This window comes from Podarcis cretensis (assembly GCF_951804945.1).
Source record: "Podarcis cretensis genome assembly, chromosome: 9".
Taxonomy (NCBI): domain Eukaryota; kingdom Metazoa; phylum Chordata; class Lepidosauria; order Squamata; family Lacertidae; genus Podarcis; species Podarcis cretensis.
The window spans coordinates 748,906-767,500 of NC_137178.1; the positions used below are offsets into that span (position 1 = coordinate 748,906).

General features: G+C 48.2%; 2 protein-coding genes across 4 annotated transcripts in view; both read right to left on the bottom strand.

Moving 5' to 3' along the window:
* The window catches only part of WDR54 (WD repeat domain 54), a 307,575-nt gene that overhangs the window by 160,965 nt on the left and 128,015 nt on the right, over positions 1-18,595 (bottom strand). The window lies entirely within an intron of this gene.
* The window catches only part of IDH3B (isocitrate dehydrogenase (NAD(+)) 3 non-catalytic subunit beta), a 20,330-nt gene continuing 2,009 nt past the window's right edge, over positions 275-18,595 (bottom strand). Inside the window, exons 2-12 of one of the 2 annotated variants that reach the window (XM_079991033.1) lie at positions 16,167-16,244; positions 14,164-14,262; positions 13,590-13,710; positions 13,143-13,203; positions 12,278-12,410; positions 10,836-10,969; positions 9,953-10,055; positions 9,518-9,664; positions 9,310-9,404; positions 8,769-8,829; positions 275-474 (exon numbers count right to left, since the gene is read on the bottom strand). In XM_079991033.1, coding sequence (XP_079847159.1) covers positions 397-474; positions 8,769-8,829; positions 9,310-9,404; positions 9,518-9,664; positions 9,953-10,055; positions 10,836-10,969; positions 12,278-12,410; positions 13,143-13,203; positions 13,590-13,710; positions 14,164-14,262; positions 16,167-16,244 — 1,110 coding nt within the window. In that variant the 3' untranslated portion in view covers positions 275-396. Of the gene's footprint in view, positions 475-6,040; positions 7,031-8,768; positions 8,830-9,309; positions 9,405-9,517; positions 9,665-9,952; positions 10,056-10,835; positions 10,970-12,277; positions 12,411-13,142; positions 13,204-13,589; positions 13,711-14,163; positions 14,263-16,166; positions 16,245-18,595 lie in introns of those variants that run through there. The other variant, XM_079991032.1, reaches the window with a different exon arrangement.

The following is an 18,595-nucleotide window of genomic DNA, read 5'->3' on the forward strand; positions in this document are numbered from 1 at the left end:
GTGAGACCCAGGAAGGGGGTGTAGCACAACAAAGCGAGGTTTGCCCTTCCAAGTAGTGTGGCATATTCTGTTTATTCCATGTCTGTTGTGTATAAAGGTTTGCAGCTGTTGCAGATGCAGCTTGAATAAAGACATTTGATGAGGGAGGTATATGGTTTTCGGCAGCTGCTTTTCACTTGTCAGAGGCAGCTGAACTCCGGGGCCGGCCGCTTCTTCCCACTTTCCCCGAAGAGGAGTCCAAGGTCTGCTAGGAGTATTTCATGCATACAACTCATGGGAGTGGCCACATTCACTTTATTTGTGCAACACTGAGCTAAGCTCACAATAAATTGGCAGAAGCAGAAAGCAGCAGCATAATTAATTTCTGAATTCCTCCCCCATGTTTCTCGGCAAGCCCTACTCGCTCAGAGCTGTGATAACGGCACGTGTGAAGTCGTGGGATGTGGAGTAGCCACCCATGTCTGGTGTCCGCACCTGTGAAGAGAGATGGGGAGGTTAGCAAAAAGGCCATTTCTTCCCCCAGAAGAGTCCTTTGTGCAAGAATAATAATATACTACTTCAAAAACAAAGTCAATAGGAACAATATATATTTATGGAGGGAGCAATATTTGTTGGTATCTAGGAATTTAAAACAAAAAAAATTCCTTCCAGTAGCACCTTAAAGACCAACTAAGTTAGTTCTTGGTATGAGCTTTCGTGTGCATGCACACTTCTTCAGATACTTCTTCAGATATCTGAAGAAGTGTGCATGCACACGAAAGCTCATACCAAGAACTAACTTAGTTGGTCTTTAAGGTGCTACTGGAAGGAATTTTTTTTGTTTTGACTATGGCAGACCAACACGGCTACCTATCTGTAATAGGAATTTTAAAACTTTCATATTTATTATGGCAGTGGTTACAATCAGCTAAGTACTGTGGACCCCTTTTTTTAAAAAAAAGCCAAGCCATGGACCCCCAACTTTTGAAAATTGTGATCTTCGTGGTGGTTTTTATTACGTGACTGGTGCCACGCACTTCCAGGGTGCCCACCAACTGGGAACGACTGTATTATGACATGAACTTGTATGGGCTGCAGTTCACTGCATTGCATGCATTCAGTGTTATCCCAGGGTGGAATTGTGAAAAGCAAACTGAGGGAAAGGAAATGCCAAACAGTACCAGGTACCAATGTTAATTATGCAATTACTGCTAACTTCCAAATAGTGGATTGCACATAATACATAATTGCAAAGAACTTCAAAGATTTTAAAATTCCTAACCTTAACCCTAAATTGCAAAAAAATGGCTTGTTTTCCCTGGATCCTAAACCAAGAGGGAAGAGCTACTGCAAAAATCTTCCAAGAGATGATGGGGAGTGACTTGTTCAGGACTGCCATCTGGTGGAGTTTCTAATTAAAAGGATCATGCAACAGAGGGGGGTATTAAGAAGGGACCTGAAGCCACACAGATGTGCCCTCATTTCTGTTGCAGATCCCATGATTTACAAACTCTCCTCCCTTCTAGTTTACAGTCTGCTGTGCAGACAGGGAGCCAAAGCAAGAGCTGGGCCCTCTGATCACTAACTGCAACGAGAGGGGGCAATGACAATAAAGATATTATTATTATTATTACTATTATTATCTGCAGCCTTGCTGCTGCAGGAAAGAGCAGAGCACTCAGGCCTCCTCCTTCCTCTTGAGGCCACTGCTGGCTTACTCATGGGTGCCTGGCCAGCCTTTCAAGCCATCTAGCCACCCTCCCTTTTTGTTTTCCAAACTCTTGCTTTCACCCCCAATTATTTTGGCCTAGGGTGCAAAGGGGTGTTAGACGCTTTCCAATCTAGGCAAAAACTTCCGTTTTTAGAAGTTGAAGATAAACATGAACGATCAGAAGCAACAGAGACAGAAAGAAATAGACGGTGTCTTTTCATCTGGTGTTTATTTCGTCTTGTCTCTCTCCCATCTCTGCTTTGCTCAGCTCTTTTTATGGAAATAAGTGACTGCATCACAATGGTGGACATTGTTAGAAACAGATATGGAAGCCTGGAGCTAAATGTCACCTTAAACCGAGGTTACGGGCGCAACAACAGCATGTCTAGGCGTGCTTTTTTATAACAGGAAAATGAATCAACTGCAGCTAAAATATTATGTTCATTCTTCACATGGTCTAGTCCTTCCCCTGCCCACCTTCCCTAATATTTCTAAGAAGGTCTCTTCTCCAGAGAGTAGCTGGAAGTGGGGAGGCAGAAAAAGGCCCTCTTTTCCTTCTACTCTACAGGTTTAATCTGAAATCTCAGGTGCAGTACTGCGCCCAGAGCTCAGAAACTGCTTGTGCTAATGAAATTTCCTGTCGCAAAAGGCATCTAGAACAGTGAGAGTTTTGAACTGTAATGTCCTCTTTTTTAAACTATGATGCGGCTGAGTCCTCCCATTTGATTGCTTTTGCCTGCTCATAAACTGGTATGGTCAAAGAGGCTCCTTACAGTTCAGCAGATTGCAGTTTACGATCTTGTAACAAAGACTGTAAACATTTCAAAATGCACAGTAAATCTGTAATTATTGTGTGAACACAAACTGAACTTTTAATATACCAAACATAATTTAATGGTAAACCAAGTTACACATAACACGTTTTATATTCCTAAAGGAACAAAGTGACTTTTGACATGTAAAGAGCACTAACAAACTTGCATATATATTCTCCATTTCTACCAAAATTTGCTATTCCCTCCCCACCCCCACCACCAACTCTCTAGCAAAGATCTGGTTCTTTTTCAGTGACTTCAGAAGACTTCTCTAAAGCTGTCTGGAGTTGGCGGACATTACAAAGTCTTGTGGAAATCATTTTTGATTTACTAGTAATCCATTCGATAGGGTGACATTTCTGGCATTATGTGAAAAACTACCTCTATTCTCACCATGCTGTCAAATGCAGGAGCTGTTGCTGTGCTGCCCAAAAGGGCCCTCATTGTTTTACACGTGTGTTTGTGTGCAAGTCTAGCCCGCGTACAAAGCCATGAAGCAAAACATGCAAGGGCCCTTTTTAAGCAAGTCTGTGAAATAGTCCTTTGGTTCTCACCTGACAGCGTATTTAACCAATGTGTGGTCAGAGCTGTGAATGATGAGAAAGTTGTTTGGACACCACGAAGTAGGAATCCCTGAGGTCATAAAGAGTTTCTGTCCTTTCTGAGCAGTCTTTGGAATCTCCATTTTTGCCCCCCCCCCCCCCAAAAAAAAATCAGGATTTTTCTTTTCTGTGGCGGGTTTGTCTGAGATCAGGTAATCCCTAGAAGTTCCTTTGGCAACTACCACTTAAACAGCAAGTGCAGGTGAATCTTCAATTGTGCGAGGGGAAAACGGCTTCCTCTCAACCGTTGGGCAACAGAATAGAAGCCTCAGGCGCTATAAAGCCCTGCCTGGTACTGTGGATTTCTTTTGCAATTATTGTAAAGTTCCACCGTGTTTCCACAGGACTGTTAGTTGTACCGGGGAAAGTTTAAGTTGAGGTCAAGCAGGATATAAGATAAACAGAAAATCCTTGGAAGTAACAAAGAGGCTTAGGGGTAGAATAAATATTAAGGATTAGAATATTAAAGGAGGTTAGTAAATGAAAGGAGCTAATATTATTAGAAATATGACCTTTGAGAACTGTTATAAAGGTGATATAATGAAATTCAGTTAGAGGGGATTCGAGGAAGTCAGTCAACAATGATGAAAGTTGGATATTTGAAGAGATCTTTTTTTCTTTCTTGTGTGTTTAGTTTATTGTAGTGTGGTGTGTGTTTTTTCTTTGTTGTGTATTTTGTTATGTTATTCTTGTGATGAATGTTGAAAAGCAATAAAACTTTTGGAAAAGGGAAAAAAAGTTGAGGTCAGGCAGGGTCTGGGAGAGGAGCAAAGACAGGAGCGCAATCTGCAAGGATCTGAAGGGCTGGTCCTGCAGAAGCCAGAGCGGAGCCCTTTGTTGTCGCTGCAGAGAAGCACTGGCTGGGAAGGACAAAGCAGAAGATCTTGGCTGAAAGACAGGAGGGCGAACAGCTTCCTAAGAAACAGGAGCTGCACCAAAGTGAGACCCTCTTCCTTGGGGGGGCGTTGGGCTGTCCTTCGCTGGAGGCGTTGCAGTAGGGGCTGACAGCCATCATATCAGTGATCCTGCCATGTGCAGGCAGCAAGGTGTGCTAAAAGACCGCAAAGGTCCTTCGCCACCCCACAACTCATTTTGCCTTTCTCACTGCTGCCACACAGGGAGCCCACATTTCCCACCTGCTGTCTACAAGCCCTTCCCCACCAGCTCAGACCCCGTAAGCACAGACACGAAGGGAGGACCTTCCCCCCCCCCCCGGCACAGCAAATATACTTACTTTCAGCAAATTATTCATACTGTACAGGGGTTCCTTGGTTCTCAAACGCCTTGGGACTCAAACAACTTGGAACCCAAACACTGTGAACCTGGAAGTATGTGTTCCTGTTTGCGAACTTTTGTCGGAAGCTGAATATGCTCCGTTTTGAGTGTTATGCTGGGGTCTGTTTTTGCTATTTAGTTTGCATTTTTGTGTGTGGCATTTTTGTTTTGTTTTTGTGACTGTGTGGAACCCAGTTCAGCTACTAATTGATTGTGTGACTGCAGCACATTGTTGCTTTCATTTTAGGGATCAGTGGTCTCGTTAGATAGTAAGATTCATGTTAAATTGCTGTTTTAGGGGTTGTTTTTAAAAGTCTGGAATGGATTAATCAATTTCCCGTTACTTTCTATGGGAAAGCACACCTTGGTTTTGGAACGGACTTATGGAATGGATCAATTTTGAGATCCAAAGTACCGTTGTACTTCTTTGCCATTTCGTGGCCTCTTGCCTGTCTGGGAGAGAGCCCTTTGGAGCTCTTCAGAGCTACCTCCTGTTTTCCATGAGTTTCGCTGGCAAGCCTGGCCACCTGACCTCTGGCTCCAGATCAGGGAAACGGCCCCAGGCCCTGCACCATCCTTTGGGCACCCCACTTTTTACTTCTCTCCATTCACCCCTCAGTCAGCGCTTCCTGTTCCTTCAGCAGCTGTTCGCTCAGGAGCTTTTGGCCAGCGACTGGGCAAATGCTGCTAGGAAACCCTGCTCTGCTGCACCTTCCCAATCCTTGTAGAAGCCAGGCTGTCCCTCCTGCTCACTGAGGCGCTCAGAAGGGCAACTTCAGCAGCACCTTCCAGCATTTGTCAGGAACAGAGGGGGTTAAGCTGACATACTGAGTTTCCTGAATCCCCATTTATTTAAAAATATTTCTGTGTCACCTTCCATAAATCCTAAGGCGCTTCACAAAGCACACCTTAGAAGTTCAATTGGCCCATCAGGGAAGAGGCTAAATGAACAGGCATCCCTACAAGCAGGCCAGCCTGCAAAATGATACCACTGCCAGCACCTGCCTCATTGCAGAGGGGGAGACTTTTCACAAAAGGTGTACCCCCCCCTCTTTTGCCACTGAAATGCCCTCTCCAGGGAGGCCTGCCAGGCACCCCCCCACCATGGCTGCTTCTTTTCTGAACCTCTCACGTGTATAGTTCTAAGTTGTGGGGAAATCTAAACTACCTGGATGAATTGCTGATGGTAAGCGTGATGTTCACTTTCTATTTTAGTGATTACTGCCTTGCTAGCCATGGTATCTATGGTCATGCAATGAAGCTGAAGGCGCAGGATGGGCAGTGTGCAAATGAATATGGAGGCAGGGAGAGGAAGCTCCAGTAGAGCGGGAAGAGGACGTCTGTTGTTTCACCAACGCTCGAGCCGGAAAGGGAGAGGGGAGCATCCGTGGGGCTCCGTTGGGGGGCCAAGAGCAGGGAGGGAGGGAGGGAGGGAGGCAGACCCAGGTGAAGCCTCTGGCTCCTGCTCCACTCCAGGGCTGCCAGACCAGTTGGGGCTGGGCAAACGCTTAACCATGCAGAGGTTCCCCAGGGCTGGAACTTCTCCAGGGGCCGGGTCTGGAGTCCAGAGGCCCAGTGCTCTCCCTCTGGGGTCCACAGCAGAGATGTTGCCAGGAATCAGACACACACAGCCCCAAGGAGGGAGCAGAGCCACTTGGTGCAGAAAATCCGCAACGGTTTTATTCACAATTAATATGGAGTAGGATGACAGCTGAGCACACGTGGGATTCTCTGCCCACACATTCACGCCAACACAGCCAGCTGGCCTCAAAATGAGACAACCCCCATGGGGGTCAAACCACCACCTGGCACATGCACCACAGGCAGATTCCGACAAATCCCCATGACCTGGATTTCCGTGGGCCTAAAGGTCCATTTGCAGAGACTGGTGCCAGGCTGTCGTGATTCTGCAAGGGACCAGAGCTGTAACAAAACACTCCTCCTCCTCCTGTGTCAGAACTGCAGGAACCAAGGGTCTAGCCACAAAAGGTACCCTCCTCAGCAGCAGGGTGGGGGCACTGGGACCCTTCCCCACAAAGGTCACAGCATCGCCTGCAGAGCTCAGCTTTGCTGAAAAGGGACTATGGGCAGGAAAAACCTCTTTCCCTTGAAAGGGGGACCAAGGCCAGTTCCAGCCTGGGCTTCAGTGGGAAGGGGGGGTATTTCCACCCAGAAAAAGAGGGGGAAAGGGAGGGGGCAGAGCAGCCTGAAGGACCCCAGCCTCTCAAGAGTGCCTGCTTTCAAAACTATGGGCAAGTCTTTGTGGGGGACTCCAGGGGGAGGCCTGCCTGGGGACCCAGGCCTGGAGCAGTTCCCAAAGGCTCACAGCACCGAGGAGTGTCCTCAATTCATCTATGGGACCCATACCCAGGGTTAAGAGATTTGGGGGGGGCAAGAAAACATTCCCTCCCCAGTAGGGACCGGCCAGCTTCAGATCTGAGATGCAAGGGAGAGCACGCCCAGATCTCTTCTGAGACAGGCAGCCCCGAGGGAGGAGGTGTCTGTGGCGCCCATGTGCTGGGGGGCCGGGCGGGGAGCAGCCGAGGGCCAGGCCAGCCCTAGGCCCCGTAGTGGGGGTGCAAGTGGTCAATCACAGACTTGACGAAGTCAGAGGTGGTCGAGTAACCGCCCATGTCCTGCGTCCGCACCTACAATCCAACACAGGGAAGGAGGGGAGAGGGAGACAGACATGTGGCTGTGAGATGTGGGAGGGGGGAAACACGAACCCCCCCCCCAAAAAAAAAACAGGGAAGGGGAAAGTCCCAAGCTGCACCCAGAGAAAGTGAGAGGCAAAGAGAGACACAGAGACACTCTCACCCCACCAAGGCCACAGACCACAAGACGGCACATCTGTGGACCACAAGACGGTCCACAGAAGGCTCTGAAGAGGGGAGACGACAGGACAAGGGGAACAGCTGGGAGAAGGGGGCAGAAGACGCAGGACCCCAGCCCCATTTCCCGCTGGATGCTAGCAAGGACACATGGCTGGCTGTCTGCAGCTGCGAAGAGGAGAGAGGCTGTGCTGGGAAGAGTCTTGTCCTGTGAATGGCACCAAGAACCAGCCGTGCCACAAGCGGCGAGGTCACCCCAAAGGGATGGAACAACCACACACACGATTCCCAATCAGGTTCTGCGTGAGAGAGAGGCGGCCCTGTTTGTGGCCAGGCCCCAGCGTGGGAGAAGTCTGAGATGGGTTGGGGGCAGGCACTGTAGTCAATAGTCCCTTCCCTGCCAAGGGAATCTGATCTTTATTCCCAGTTCCACACGGAGAAACTGGCGTCTCTCCGAGAGCTGCGTCCACTGAGCTGCAGTTGCGCTGGTAAATGAGGAGTGTGTGTGGGGGGGGGAGCGACTTGGGTGCCCAGGTGTTGAGCTCAGCGGGGGAGGCCTGGCTGGTGTGGCTCCCAGGGGGGTGGACTGACCTCCACTCAGAGGGATCTATGCCTGGCCACCACTGGCCAATTCACCCTCCTGCTGCCGCTCTGTGATGCTGTTTTGTTACTTTGGTCATTTTGGGGGTTTTATTTTAGGAGTTTTTGGTGGGGACGCAGGAGAGGGCCTTCTGGGGAGCTGGGCTGCCTCCCTCCTTGCTGTCCTTCTGCTGGCAGATGAAGCCTGTTTTGTTCCAACAGGCCTTTGGGAACTGTTTTTTAAGCAAGGGCTTTTAATTGTGCTGTGCTGTTTTTGCTATCTGTATTTTAAAGGATTTAATTTTACACTGTTTTAATTCTATTATAGTTTGATCACTTTTTAATTTTTACAGTGGTACCTCGGTTTAAGTACTTAATTCGTTCCAGAGGTCCATTCTTAACCTGAAACTGTTCTTAACCTGAAGCACCACTTTAGCTAATGGGGCCTCCTGCTGCTGCCGCCGCACCACGATTTCTGTTCTCATCCTGAAGCAAAGTTCTTAACCCGAGGCACTATTTCTGGGTTAGCGGAGTCTGTAACCTGAAGCGTATGTAACCCGAGGTACCACTGTATATGTTTTCTGCTTTTTGTATTTTATTTGTGCTGCTTAAATTTGTGTAAGCTGCCTTAAGTCCTGCACTGAGGAAAAGGAGGGGTATAAATAAATATAATAATAATAATTTGAAAATAATTTTAAGCAGGATATTTTTGTAATCCACCCGGGCACCATTTCATGAAGGGTGAGCTCTAAGTACAAACAAGCCCCAATAGCCTCCTCCTCCTCCTGGGGGAGTGAGTCAGCTGCCCTGGCAAATTCTGCCCCCCCCCTTCTCTCCTTGGCCTGAACTCCCCCCTCAACTGCCCCAACAGAACCTGCCAGCCAGAACTGGGCACAACACGGAGGGAAGAGAAGCAGAGACAGGCTCAGCACACAGCAGAAAGGAAAGTACAGAAATCAGACAGCTCAATACTCACTTTGCCAACTTTGATCACCTTCCTAACGGCGTCCGAGATCATGGTGGAGTGGTATTCCAAGCTAGACAGAGGAAGAAAGAAAGAGGAGGCTGTCACGAGGAGTAATAACCCTGTGAGGGAGGCCACCCCGGCCATCACCTCTTCATAGCTATCAACCTTTCCCTTTTCTTGCAGGGAATCCTATTCGGAATAAGGGAATTTCCCTTTAAAAAAGGGAAATGTTGACAGCTATGCACCTCTTTAATCTTCTACCCTTGGGCAGGAGATATAGAAGTATAATCAGCCGTACCAACAGGCTAAAAAATAGCTTTTGTCTGGGGGCTGTTAGGCTGTTGAACAGAAAATAACACAGTGAAATTGATTTGTGAGGTGGTGTGTTGTTCGATAAGCACACAGAGTGCAATGAGACTGAGTGTTGGGGTGAAGGGAGGCTCATTTAATTTCATTGTACACAGGTTGTACAATGACAATGAAGGTGGTATTCTTAGTCTGCTGGAAGGCTCCCCGCCTTCTCTCTTGCCACTCAGCCCAGGGAACTCACTTGAGATGCCTCAACATGTTGGCCGAGGAGAGCAGCATGGCTGTGGGGTTGGCGATGTTTCTCCCCACAGCCTGAGCAAAGGGGTGACGGGCGCCCTGGAAGGAAGGAGAGAAAGGGGGAAATGCTCTCAGACACGTTGTGCTGCCCAGCTTCCCCTGAAGCCCCTGGGACGGAGGGAGGGTGAACCCGGCCCCGATCAGTTCCTCACCATCTCAAAGACGGCGTATTCAGCACTGTAGCTCTCTCCAGGAACCACGCCGGCCCCACCCACCAGGCCGGCCGCCAGGTTGTCGATGATGTTGCCATACAAGTTGGGCATGACCAAGACGTCGAACTGGTAAGGGTTTTGCACCAGCTGGAAGGAAGACACGGCACACCATCGCACGTGGAATCGCGGCAGGAAGCACCCTCCCGTCATGCCAGTCTCACGGGCAGCTCACGGTTTTGTGCCCAAGCTCCTCTGCAGGCCACATGCCAGTAGGGGGTGAGGCCGCCCAGCAAACGAGACTTGCAGGGGCACACCGCCAACGCTGGGGGACTCCTCTGGCAACCCACAAGCCTGGGCAGAGGGGCAAGGGTCCCCAAGGGAACGTATCTGCTGAAGGAGGCAGCGGGGAGGGAGGGACCGAGGGGCCTGGCCTACCTGCATGCAGCAGTTGTCTATGATCATGGTGTCAAATTTAATCTTGGGATACAACTCGGACACCTCTTTACAGCAGCGCAGGAAAAGCCCATCGCCCAGTTTCCTGAGAGAGAGAGAGAAGGCAGTCTGAAATTCTGGACGCTGTCCCAAGGTAAGTGGGTAAGGTGGAAACAGGAGACAGACTTGGGGTGGTATTCAACTAAGACTGACCCACTGCCTTGCCCCACCCTCCGGCCCTAGGAGTCCACATAAGGGAGCTGGGCCTGGAGGAAGAACTGTGAAGGGAGAGACTCCATCAGGCAAGGCCTCCTTCCACCTGCCTTCCCCCACCCTCTGCTTCTCAATTTGTATTGTATTGTTTTATGTGCCGTTGTTTTATTGATTATAGTTTAGATATTACTGCAACTGTTGGGTGGATTTCTGTTTAACTTTTATATGTTGATATTATTATTTTATACTATTCTGATTGATTGTGGAATGTTACTTTTTTGATGTAGGCTGCCTATTTTAAAGTTATGTTTTATTATCACATTTTTGTATTGCGTTTTTGTACATTTTTTGTTTCTTCAACTTGTAAACCGCCTTGAGTATTGTAAGATACAAAGGCGATATACAAATTAAAAATGATGATGATGATGAAAGTAAGGAGCATGTCCAAGTTAGGTCATTCATCTCAACAGGTCGGCCACTTCGTTCCATGGAACTGACTCTGTCACCAAGGGCCACAGAACAGCCGTTCAGCATCTGTAAGAACTTGACCCCTTAGTGTGGCAGCACAAACACTTGGGAACCCCCTGGGTGTTGAGATGGGGACTGGGGGTCAGCAACAGGAAAAGGAGCCCCCAGCCAGCCGGCCCCCACCCTCCCGCTGCTCCCCACTCACATGATGTTGGCTTTGTGGACGGCCGTGACCTTGGAGCGCCCTTTCTTGGTGGCAAAGTCAAAGGCAAACTTGGCAATGCGCTGCGACTTGGCCCGAGTGATGATCTTCATGCACTCGATGACACCCTTGGCACTCTGAGCACAGAAGGGGGCACAAGCAGCACAAACCACATGAAGGAAGGCTTTGCCCCCACCAAGGCCCCCGCCCCTTTCAAGCATCAGGCCTCCTGGGCTCTGCTCAGAGACTGCCTCCACCTGGCTCTTCCTCCTCATCCGCCCCCTCCTGCCTGAGTACTGTTTCCTTTCAAACTTTATAACTTTAAGAACTGGTGCCTGAGTTTGCTTGTTTTCCTCATCCCATCCCAACCCATTTCCTATTGTGCTGCGTCTTTTGGAATGTAAGCCTGCAAACAGGGGTTGTCTTGTACATCAACGTTCTTAGGCAAGTTGCCCTTAGAGCTAAATGAACCTGCTTAGAATGAATGAATTTGAAGCAAGCAGAGCCTGCCTTCTCCAGAGCCAAGGGGAGAAGCCCCACACCAGGGGGGTGTACAGTTAAGCAGACTGGCTCCTAACCCACTAGAAAACTACTTTGCCTGTTCCCCTTCCGACCCCCACCCCAAAGGTTCACACAAGCTAGCTTTGTCTCCTCCCCACTCCCCATTTTACTGTGGGGGCTGTCAGTGTACACAGCCTTTCACCCCCAACCCCATCACCAAACGTTACGTTAGAAACGTCCTTCCCATTCACACAGTGGCTCTCGCACTCCCTGAATCTTGCTCAGTTGCGTAACATTAGGCAAACTGCTGGACCACCACAGCCAAGAGCAGAAGCCCTTCCAGCAGATGCCAAACAGATATAATAATTTATAATAATAATTTATTATTTATACCCAGCCACCCTGGGTGGCTTACAACAAAGTATTGAAATACAGTGTTCTGTTAAACATAAAAAGCTTCCCTAAACAGGGCTGCTTTAAGATGTCTTCTAAATGTCAGGTAGTTGTTTTTCTCTTTGACATCTGATGGAAAGGTGTTCCACAGGGCAGGCACCACTACCGAGAAGGCCCTCTGTCTGGTTCCCTGTAGCCTCACTTCTCGCAATGAGGGAACCGCCAGAAGGCCCTCAGTGCTGGACCTCAGCGTCCAGGCAGAACGATGGGGGTGGAGACGCTCCTTCAGGCCGTTTAGGGCTTTCAAGGTCAGCACCAACACTTTGAATTGTGCTTGAAAATATTCTGGGAGCCAATGTAGACCTTTCAAGACCGGTGTCATGTGGTCTATGAGCTATGTGCTTTTCAAAAGACACCTGAAGGGAAGTGATGTTGTATAGTGTTTTGACTCTCTTTTGTCAGGAGCTGCCCAGAGTGGCTGGGGTCACCCAGCAAGATAGGTGGCATGTAAATTATAAATTTATTTTTATTACTGTATTGGTGGCACTCACCTCGTGCTCCAGGGAGCTGTACTCGCCCTCCGTCTGCTCACGGATGATCACCAGGTCCAGATTGTTGTGCCTCGTTTTGTAGCCGGGCAGGCTGTTCACACGGACCACGTTGGCAAAGAGGTCCAGCTTGCGCCTGGAAGAGGGAAGCCAGAGTTACAGAGACAACCACCACCATTTTAAAGTGCTGTGTCAACACCAGTCGGCCCCACATCCTCCAACTCTATCTGCCCCCATGGCTGCTCATTCAATTCTCTGTCTGTTCAGTCACCGGGATGGGCTGGCCCAGCAATAATAAATAATAAAATAAATAAATAAAAGGTTTATTATATGCCGCTCATCTGACTGGGTTTCCCCAGCCACTCTGGGCGAATTCCAACAAAATCTAAAACCATCACACGTTAAAAACTTCCCTATCCAGGGCTGCCTTAAATAAGGCAAAGGCACCTGAGCCGAGGCTTTCACCTCGCCTGTATGCCCCCTGTACGCGATCTACCTCTCCCCTCTGAAATGCATTTAAGTCGGACTCCTTGGAGTGTAGCAAGATTGGTACCAGAAACTTCATTGCTAATTTTGCTTTGTATTTAAGGCTAGACTGTTTAGCGGTTGTTGTTTTTTTGCAATTTGAAATATTATTTTGTTTGCTAAATTGTTGATTTTGGTCATTTTTTAAATTTACCGACATGCTCCTCATTTTGATATTTTGGATGTTTGCTGCTTTGGGCAAAGCTCATTGTGGAAAAGCATCATATAGGGAAACACAACCTTTACATCCTTTCAGACAACAGCAAATTGGATGCCTTTAGCTGGATGGTGGCGGCATTTGAAGTATATCTAGTCTACCCGGTGCAAGGCTGCCGAAACATACCTGAGCCTCATGTCGTAGGAGGCCAGTTCCCCTTTGTATTCCATGGGGGTGTGGATCTTTCCTGCAAAGGCGAGAGACAGTGAGAAAAGACCCCAGCCCTCTGCAGAGGAAAGCCACAGGGTAACAAGGGGTAATAAGGTGAAGGTGTGAACTGGCACCTTCTCTGAAACCTTGCTAAGGGCAGCCCAGAGAAAGCCATCTCCTTGCAAGATGTAAGCCACTTCCCCATGGCCCAGATCAGGCATAGGCAAACTCCGGCCCTCCAGATGTTTGGGACTACAATTCCCATCATCCCTAGCTAACAGGACCAGTGGTCTGGGATGATGGGAATTGTAGTCCCAAACATCTGGAAGGCTGAGTTTGCCTATGCTTGGCCCAGATGCACGCCATGGGCCTCTAAGGCGTATGAAGGACGCCCTTGCCCACCAACTTCCCCTTACGCCATACCCATGAGGGCCACTTTGCTCTTGTCCATGGAGCCAAGGACCTGATCCAGGATCTCCTCTGAAGCCATGTTCTGCACCTCACTCAGGTGGTGCTCATCAAACTGCACAGGAACACCAGCCGCCTGCAGAAACACACAGGAGAGGAGAAGGTGGGGTGTCCTCCTGCTGGGTCACATGGCCAGGGTAGCCCCCTTCTGCCCCTGGAGTAGTGCAGGGGCATCCCTCTCCGCCTCTTGCAAGGAATGTCACATGCGGAAAGGGAATCCTGTCGAGGTGCGCGGGCACTGCGCAACACCCATACTGGCTGTCACAGGCCCCGCCAAGGATGAGCCAAGCCAGGAGAGATTTTCCCCATCAACCCTGGGATGCAGCTGGGCTTGGGATTCTGATCTGAGCCCAGCTGTCTTGACCTGAGGACCAGACCTTGGGGCTTGACAGCACAGGCGCCACGGCTTCATGCAGCGCAAGAGACTGGAGCGTCTCAGCCAGCCAGCCCTTTGCCTCCTCCCAGCCCACGCAGGATATCCCCAAAGCCAAGCTCTTGAGAAATCGCCAAGCGAAGCAAGCGCTCTTACCTTGAAGACTTCCTTGACGGAGTGCATGAGCTCGGGGCCCACCCCATCCCCTGGGATCATGGTGACGGGGAACACACCCTCCGAGGTGAAGCTCTCCGCCTAGAAGAGAGCACAGAGTCACACCCATCCTGTTCCTCATAGCAAGGAGAGCAGATCTGGTTTTTACTTCCCATCCTCTAGACGGGGTTAAAAAAACCCAACCCTCTAAGCTGGGGGGAATTATGCAAATCAGATATACAGCTAAATGAGCACCCTGGCAGCAGCTGAACAGATTTCTCTCTCTTTTTTAAAAAAAACCCTTTGCCATAGAACTGTCACACCAAGGGTCATCTGGTCCAGCCCCCAACAATGTATGTATGTATGTATGTATGTATGTATGTATTTATGCCCCGCCCATCCGGCTGAGTTTCCTCAGCCACTCTGGGCAGCTCCCAATTGAGTATTAAAAACAATACAGCATTAAATATTAAAAACTTCCCTGAACAGGGCTGCTTTCAGATATCTTTTAAAAACAGGATAGTTGCTTATTTCCTTGACATCTGATGGGAGGGCGTTCCATAGGGTGGGTGCCACTATTGAGAAGGCCTTCTGTTTGGTTCCCTGTATCCTCACTTCTTGCAATGAGGGAACCGCCAGAAAGCCCTTAGCGCTGGATCTCAGTGTCCAGGCGGAACGATGGGGGTGGAGACGCTCCTTAAGGTATACAGGACCGAGGCCGTTTAGGGCTTTCAAGGTCAGCACCAACACTTTGAACTGTGCTCAGAAATGTCCTGGGAGCCAATGCAGATCTCTCAGGACCGGTGTTATGTGGTCCCAGCGGCCGCTCCCAGTCCCCAGTCTAGCTGCCGCAGGAATCACAACTACAGCATCTAACCTCTGTTTAAAAACCTCCAATGAGGGAGACATTTAGGAAGGGCGTAAACAAAGATAGTAAGCAAATTCCAAGCAAATATAGGAAGCGGCCTCAGCAGGCCAGCCTGTCTGCCCAGGAGAATCACCTGACTGGAAGCTCAGTTCCAGGATTTATGGCAGAGGAGGGTCTCCCATCATCTTCAGATTCCTGATCCTTCTCACTGGGAACACCAGGGACCGAAATTAGGACCTTGTGCAATGAGAGCAGGTGCTCCCCCAGACCCTCCCCTCCTCAAAGATGTCCCACTACTGGGAGGGTGTTCTTATCCTGGACTTAATAAATGGGATTAAAATTGTCCCTTCTTTTTCTTCTTCTTCTTCTTCTTCAAGGTATTGAAAGCAAGTGAGTCTCTCTCTCTCTCTCTAATATCAGGTCCTTTCCTTGAAGTGAGAAAATTATAACTACACTTAAATTGAGCTTTCCCAAAGGATATCAAGCACCACACAACCCTCACCACCAGCCTGACAAATCTGGAGCTATACTTGATAATCTGATAACATAGTCTCAACTTGGTTTTTGTCATTTTAACCCATGTGCAACTGTACTCATTCTACAGGCCTATTTCATAGCTTTGCTTTTCATTTTCATTTTTTAATTTTTTTTATTACATTTTCGTACTACATAAAATACAAAAGAAAAAACACACTGAACATAAACATATACAGTATAAACCTATATCCTTCCCCGCCTCATGAATTCCCATCTCCCCACCCTATCACTCCCCTCCACCACACCTTGACTTCCTTAACTTTTAATTTCAGTACTCTCATTGCAATCTTTATGTCATGTCTCCATTTTCATCTGTTTGTTACAACTGTTCTCTCTGTTTTGTATACATTATAACATGAATTTTAAGAAAGAACTTTACAAAAAAAGCACTACACATACATTGGTGGCCCTTACAACAACCCTGTAAGGTATGACAGTATTTTTAGCCTCCTTTTGCAGATGAATTACAGCTCTCTTATCATCTCGTACACTGGTTGCAACACAGAATTGTGGCATAGAAAACCATCAGTTAACAGAGAAAGCCTGAAGCTGGAAGAAGGGAGAGCGTCTCCACGCGCCCGAGAGAGAGGAGGGACCTTACCTTGGCTGGCTTCTGCAGAACTGCAGCTGAGGTGCTGAGGCTCCTCCATGCCCCACAGCTCTGCGAGAGCAAAAGACTCTGCAAGAAAAAGGGAATAGTAGTAGTAGTAATAATAATAATAATATGGGACTGCCTCTCCTGGTATGCCCCATGGAGGACCTTACAGTCTTCAGATAAAAACATCTTGGAGCTCCCGGGCCACAGGGAGGTTAGGCTGGCCTCAACCAGAGCCAGGGCTTTTTTGGCTGTGGCCCCGATCTGGTGGAACGCTCTGTCCCAAGAGACCAGGGCCCTGCGGGACTTTGCAGGGCCTGCAAGACAGTGCTGACCTGCCAGGCCTTTGGCTAAGGCACAGCCTGACCCACCCCCTTTCTGTAATCCTCACAGAACTCTGGCTCAGTGGTTGCCATTTGATTTTGAACTGATTTTAGAATACTGATTTTAGAATGCTGTGTTACTTTTATTGCTGTTAGCCGCTCTGAGCCCGGCTTTGGCTGGGGAGGGCGGGATATAAATTAAATGTTGTTGTTGTAGTAGTAGTAGTAGTTACTATTTATTTCTACCCTGCCCACTCTGTGCAGCTTTCAACAAAAGATTAAAAATACATTAAGACATCAGTCATTAAAAACTTCCCTAAACAGGGCTGCCTTCAGATGTCTTCTAAAAGTCATGTAGTTTTTTCTCTCCTTGACATTTGATGGGAGGGCGTTTCACAGGGCAGGCGCTACCACCGAGAAGACCCTCTGCCTGGTTCCCTGTAACCTCACTTCTCGCAGGGAGGGAACCACCAGCAGGCCCTCGAACCAGGACCTCCGTGTCCCGGCTGAACAATGGGGGTGGAGATGCTTCTTCAGGTATACTGAGCCGAGGCCGTTTAGGGCTTTAAACAGGCTCTAGCTTCTAATATAAGGAGCTGACCCCATATAAGCAAGGCTCAACCTCTAGCGTTACTCCTTAGGCTTTACTAAGGCAGAAATCTCTCTTCTTCTTTCCAGTTTCCCAGTGTCCCACCAGAAACCCCACAAGAGGGCACTGTAGGAAACAGCACCCCCCAATTTCTTTCCCCCAGCAAACCAGTGGCACATTCGCAGTGGCAGTGATGTTCCTCTTGTTTATCATGGTTAATGCATAACATTGATTTAACATATTCGAAACCATCCAAGTCAGTGGCCACCAACACATCTTGTGACAGTGAGTTAGTGGACTATGCTGAAATGACAAAACTAACTGGAAAGCTCAGAAATCAAGATGGCAAGAAATTTAAAAAAGAATGGAAAATGGTTATTACGTATTTGCAAAAGTCCTGTAAACAGGTTAATACACTGGCAGGATTTTAAGAACACTTGTAATTTTACGATTAATACAGGAAATCTGAGGTAGAAAAAATAATTTGGAGTAGAAATGGCATATAGTTGAAAAGGGAATTTAAGGAAGTGGGGAATCACGGGATTCAGAGCATCCTTTTTATGGATTTGATATTGTTGTTGTGTATAAGTTTCTTTGTTTGTGGTTGTTGTTGTGTTTGTTGTTGTTTGCTTCTTATTTTTGTTGAAAATTTAATAAAAATAAAAATCATCTTGTGACAGTGAATTCCGCAGGTCAGAACGGGGAACCTTTGGCCCTTCAGATGTTGCTGGACCCCCCAATTCCTACCAGCCCCAGTCATTATGTTAGCTATCTTTCAATTCCTGGCAGGAAGCCGTATTTTAGATTTGCACTGATTGCAGATTTAAAACTGGGCCAAGTTCAAGGTGTTATTGTTAGTATTTAAAGCTCTTAACTGGGAACCACCTGACCTAGAAGATCACCTGACCGCAACTGCTTCAGTCGGTGGAATTAGCACTACTGCAAGAGTCACATAATACCCGTTCTGCACTTGTAATAATTTATTCATCTAGTGTGGCAGCACCTGCACTTTGGAACACCCTGCCTGTTGACATCAAGCAGGCAGTGTCACTGCTAAAAACATTCTTGTTTAGACAAGCCTACTCAGATGCTTAGAAAGTGGATGTGAATTTAAACCCCTCTCAGTATTTTAACTTCTTGTACGTTTTAAGCTACTGGAATTTTTTCTTGATGATGATTTTCTTTTTTCATCTTTTCACAAACGGCTTTGAGGTGTTTTTCTTACAATCAAGCCACGTATACATTTTATGAAATAAATAATTCTAGAGACAAGCTTCTTCCTACAAGTTCTTTGGGGGTACGCAGCGCTGGGGCCCAGGCACCTCCTCGTGTGCCAGCCATCCCTGGGGCTCCCTGCCCAGGAAGACTCGGAAGGCAAACTCCTTGAGGCGGGGTCTCTCGTGGGGGCCCTGGCTGCTGTTGGACTACAACTCCCATCATCCAGTGGTTGCAGGACCAGTGGGGAGGGATGCTGGGAGTTGTAGTCCAACAACAGCCAGGAACTCATGTTGGACTAGGACCTG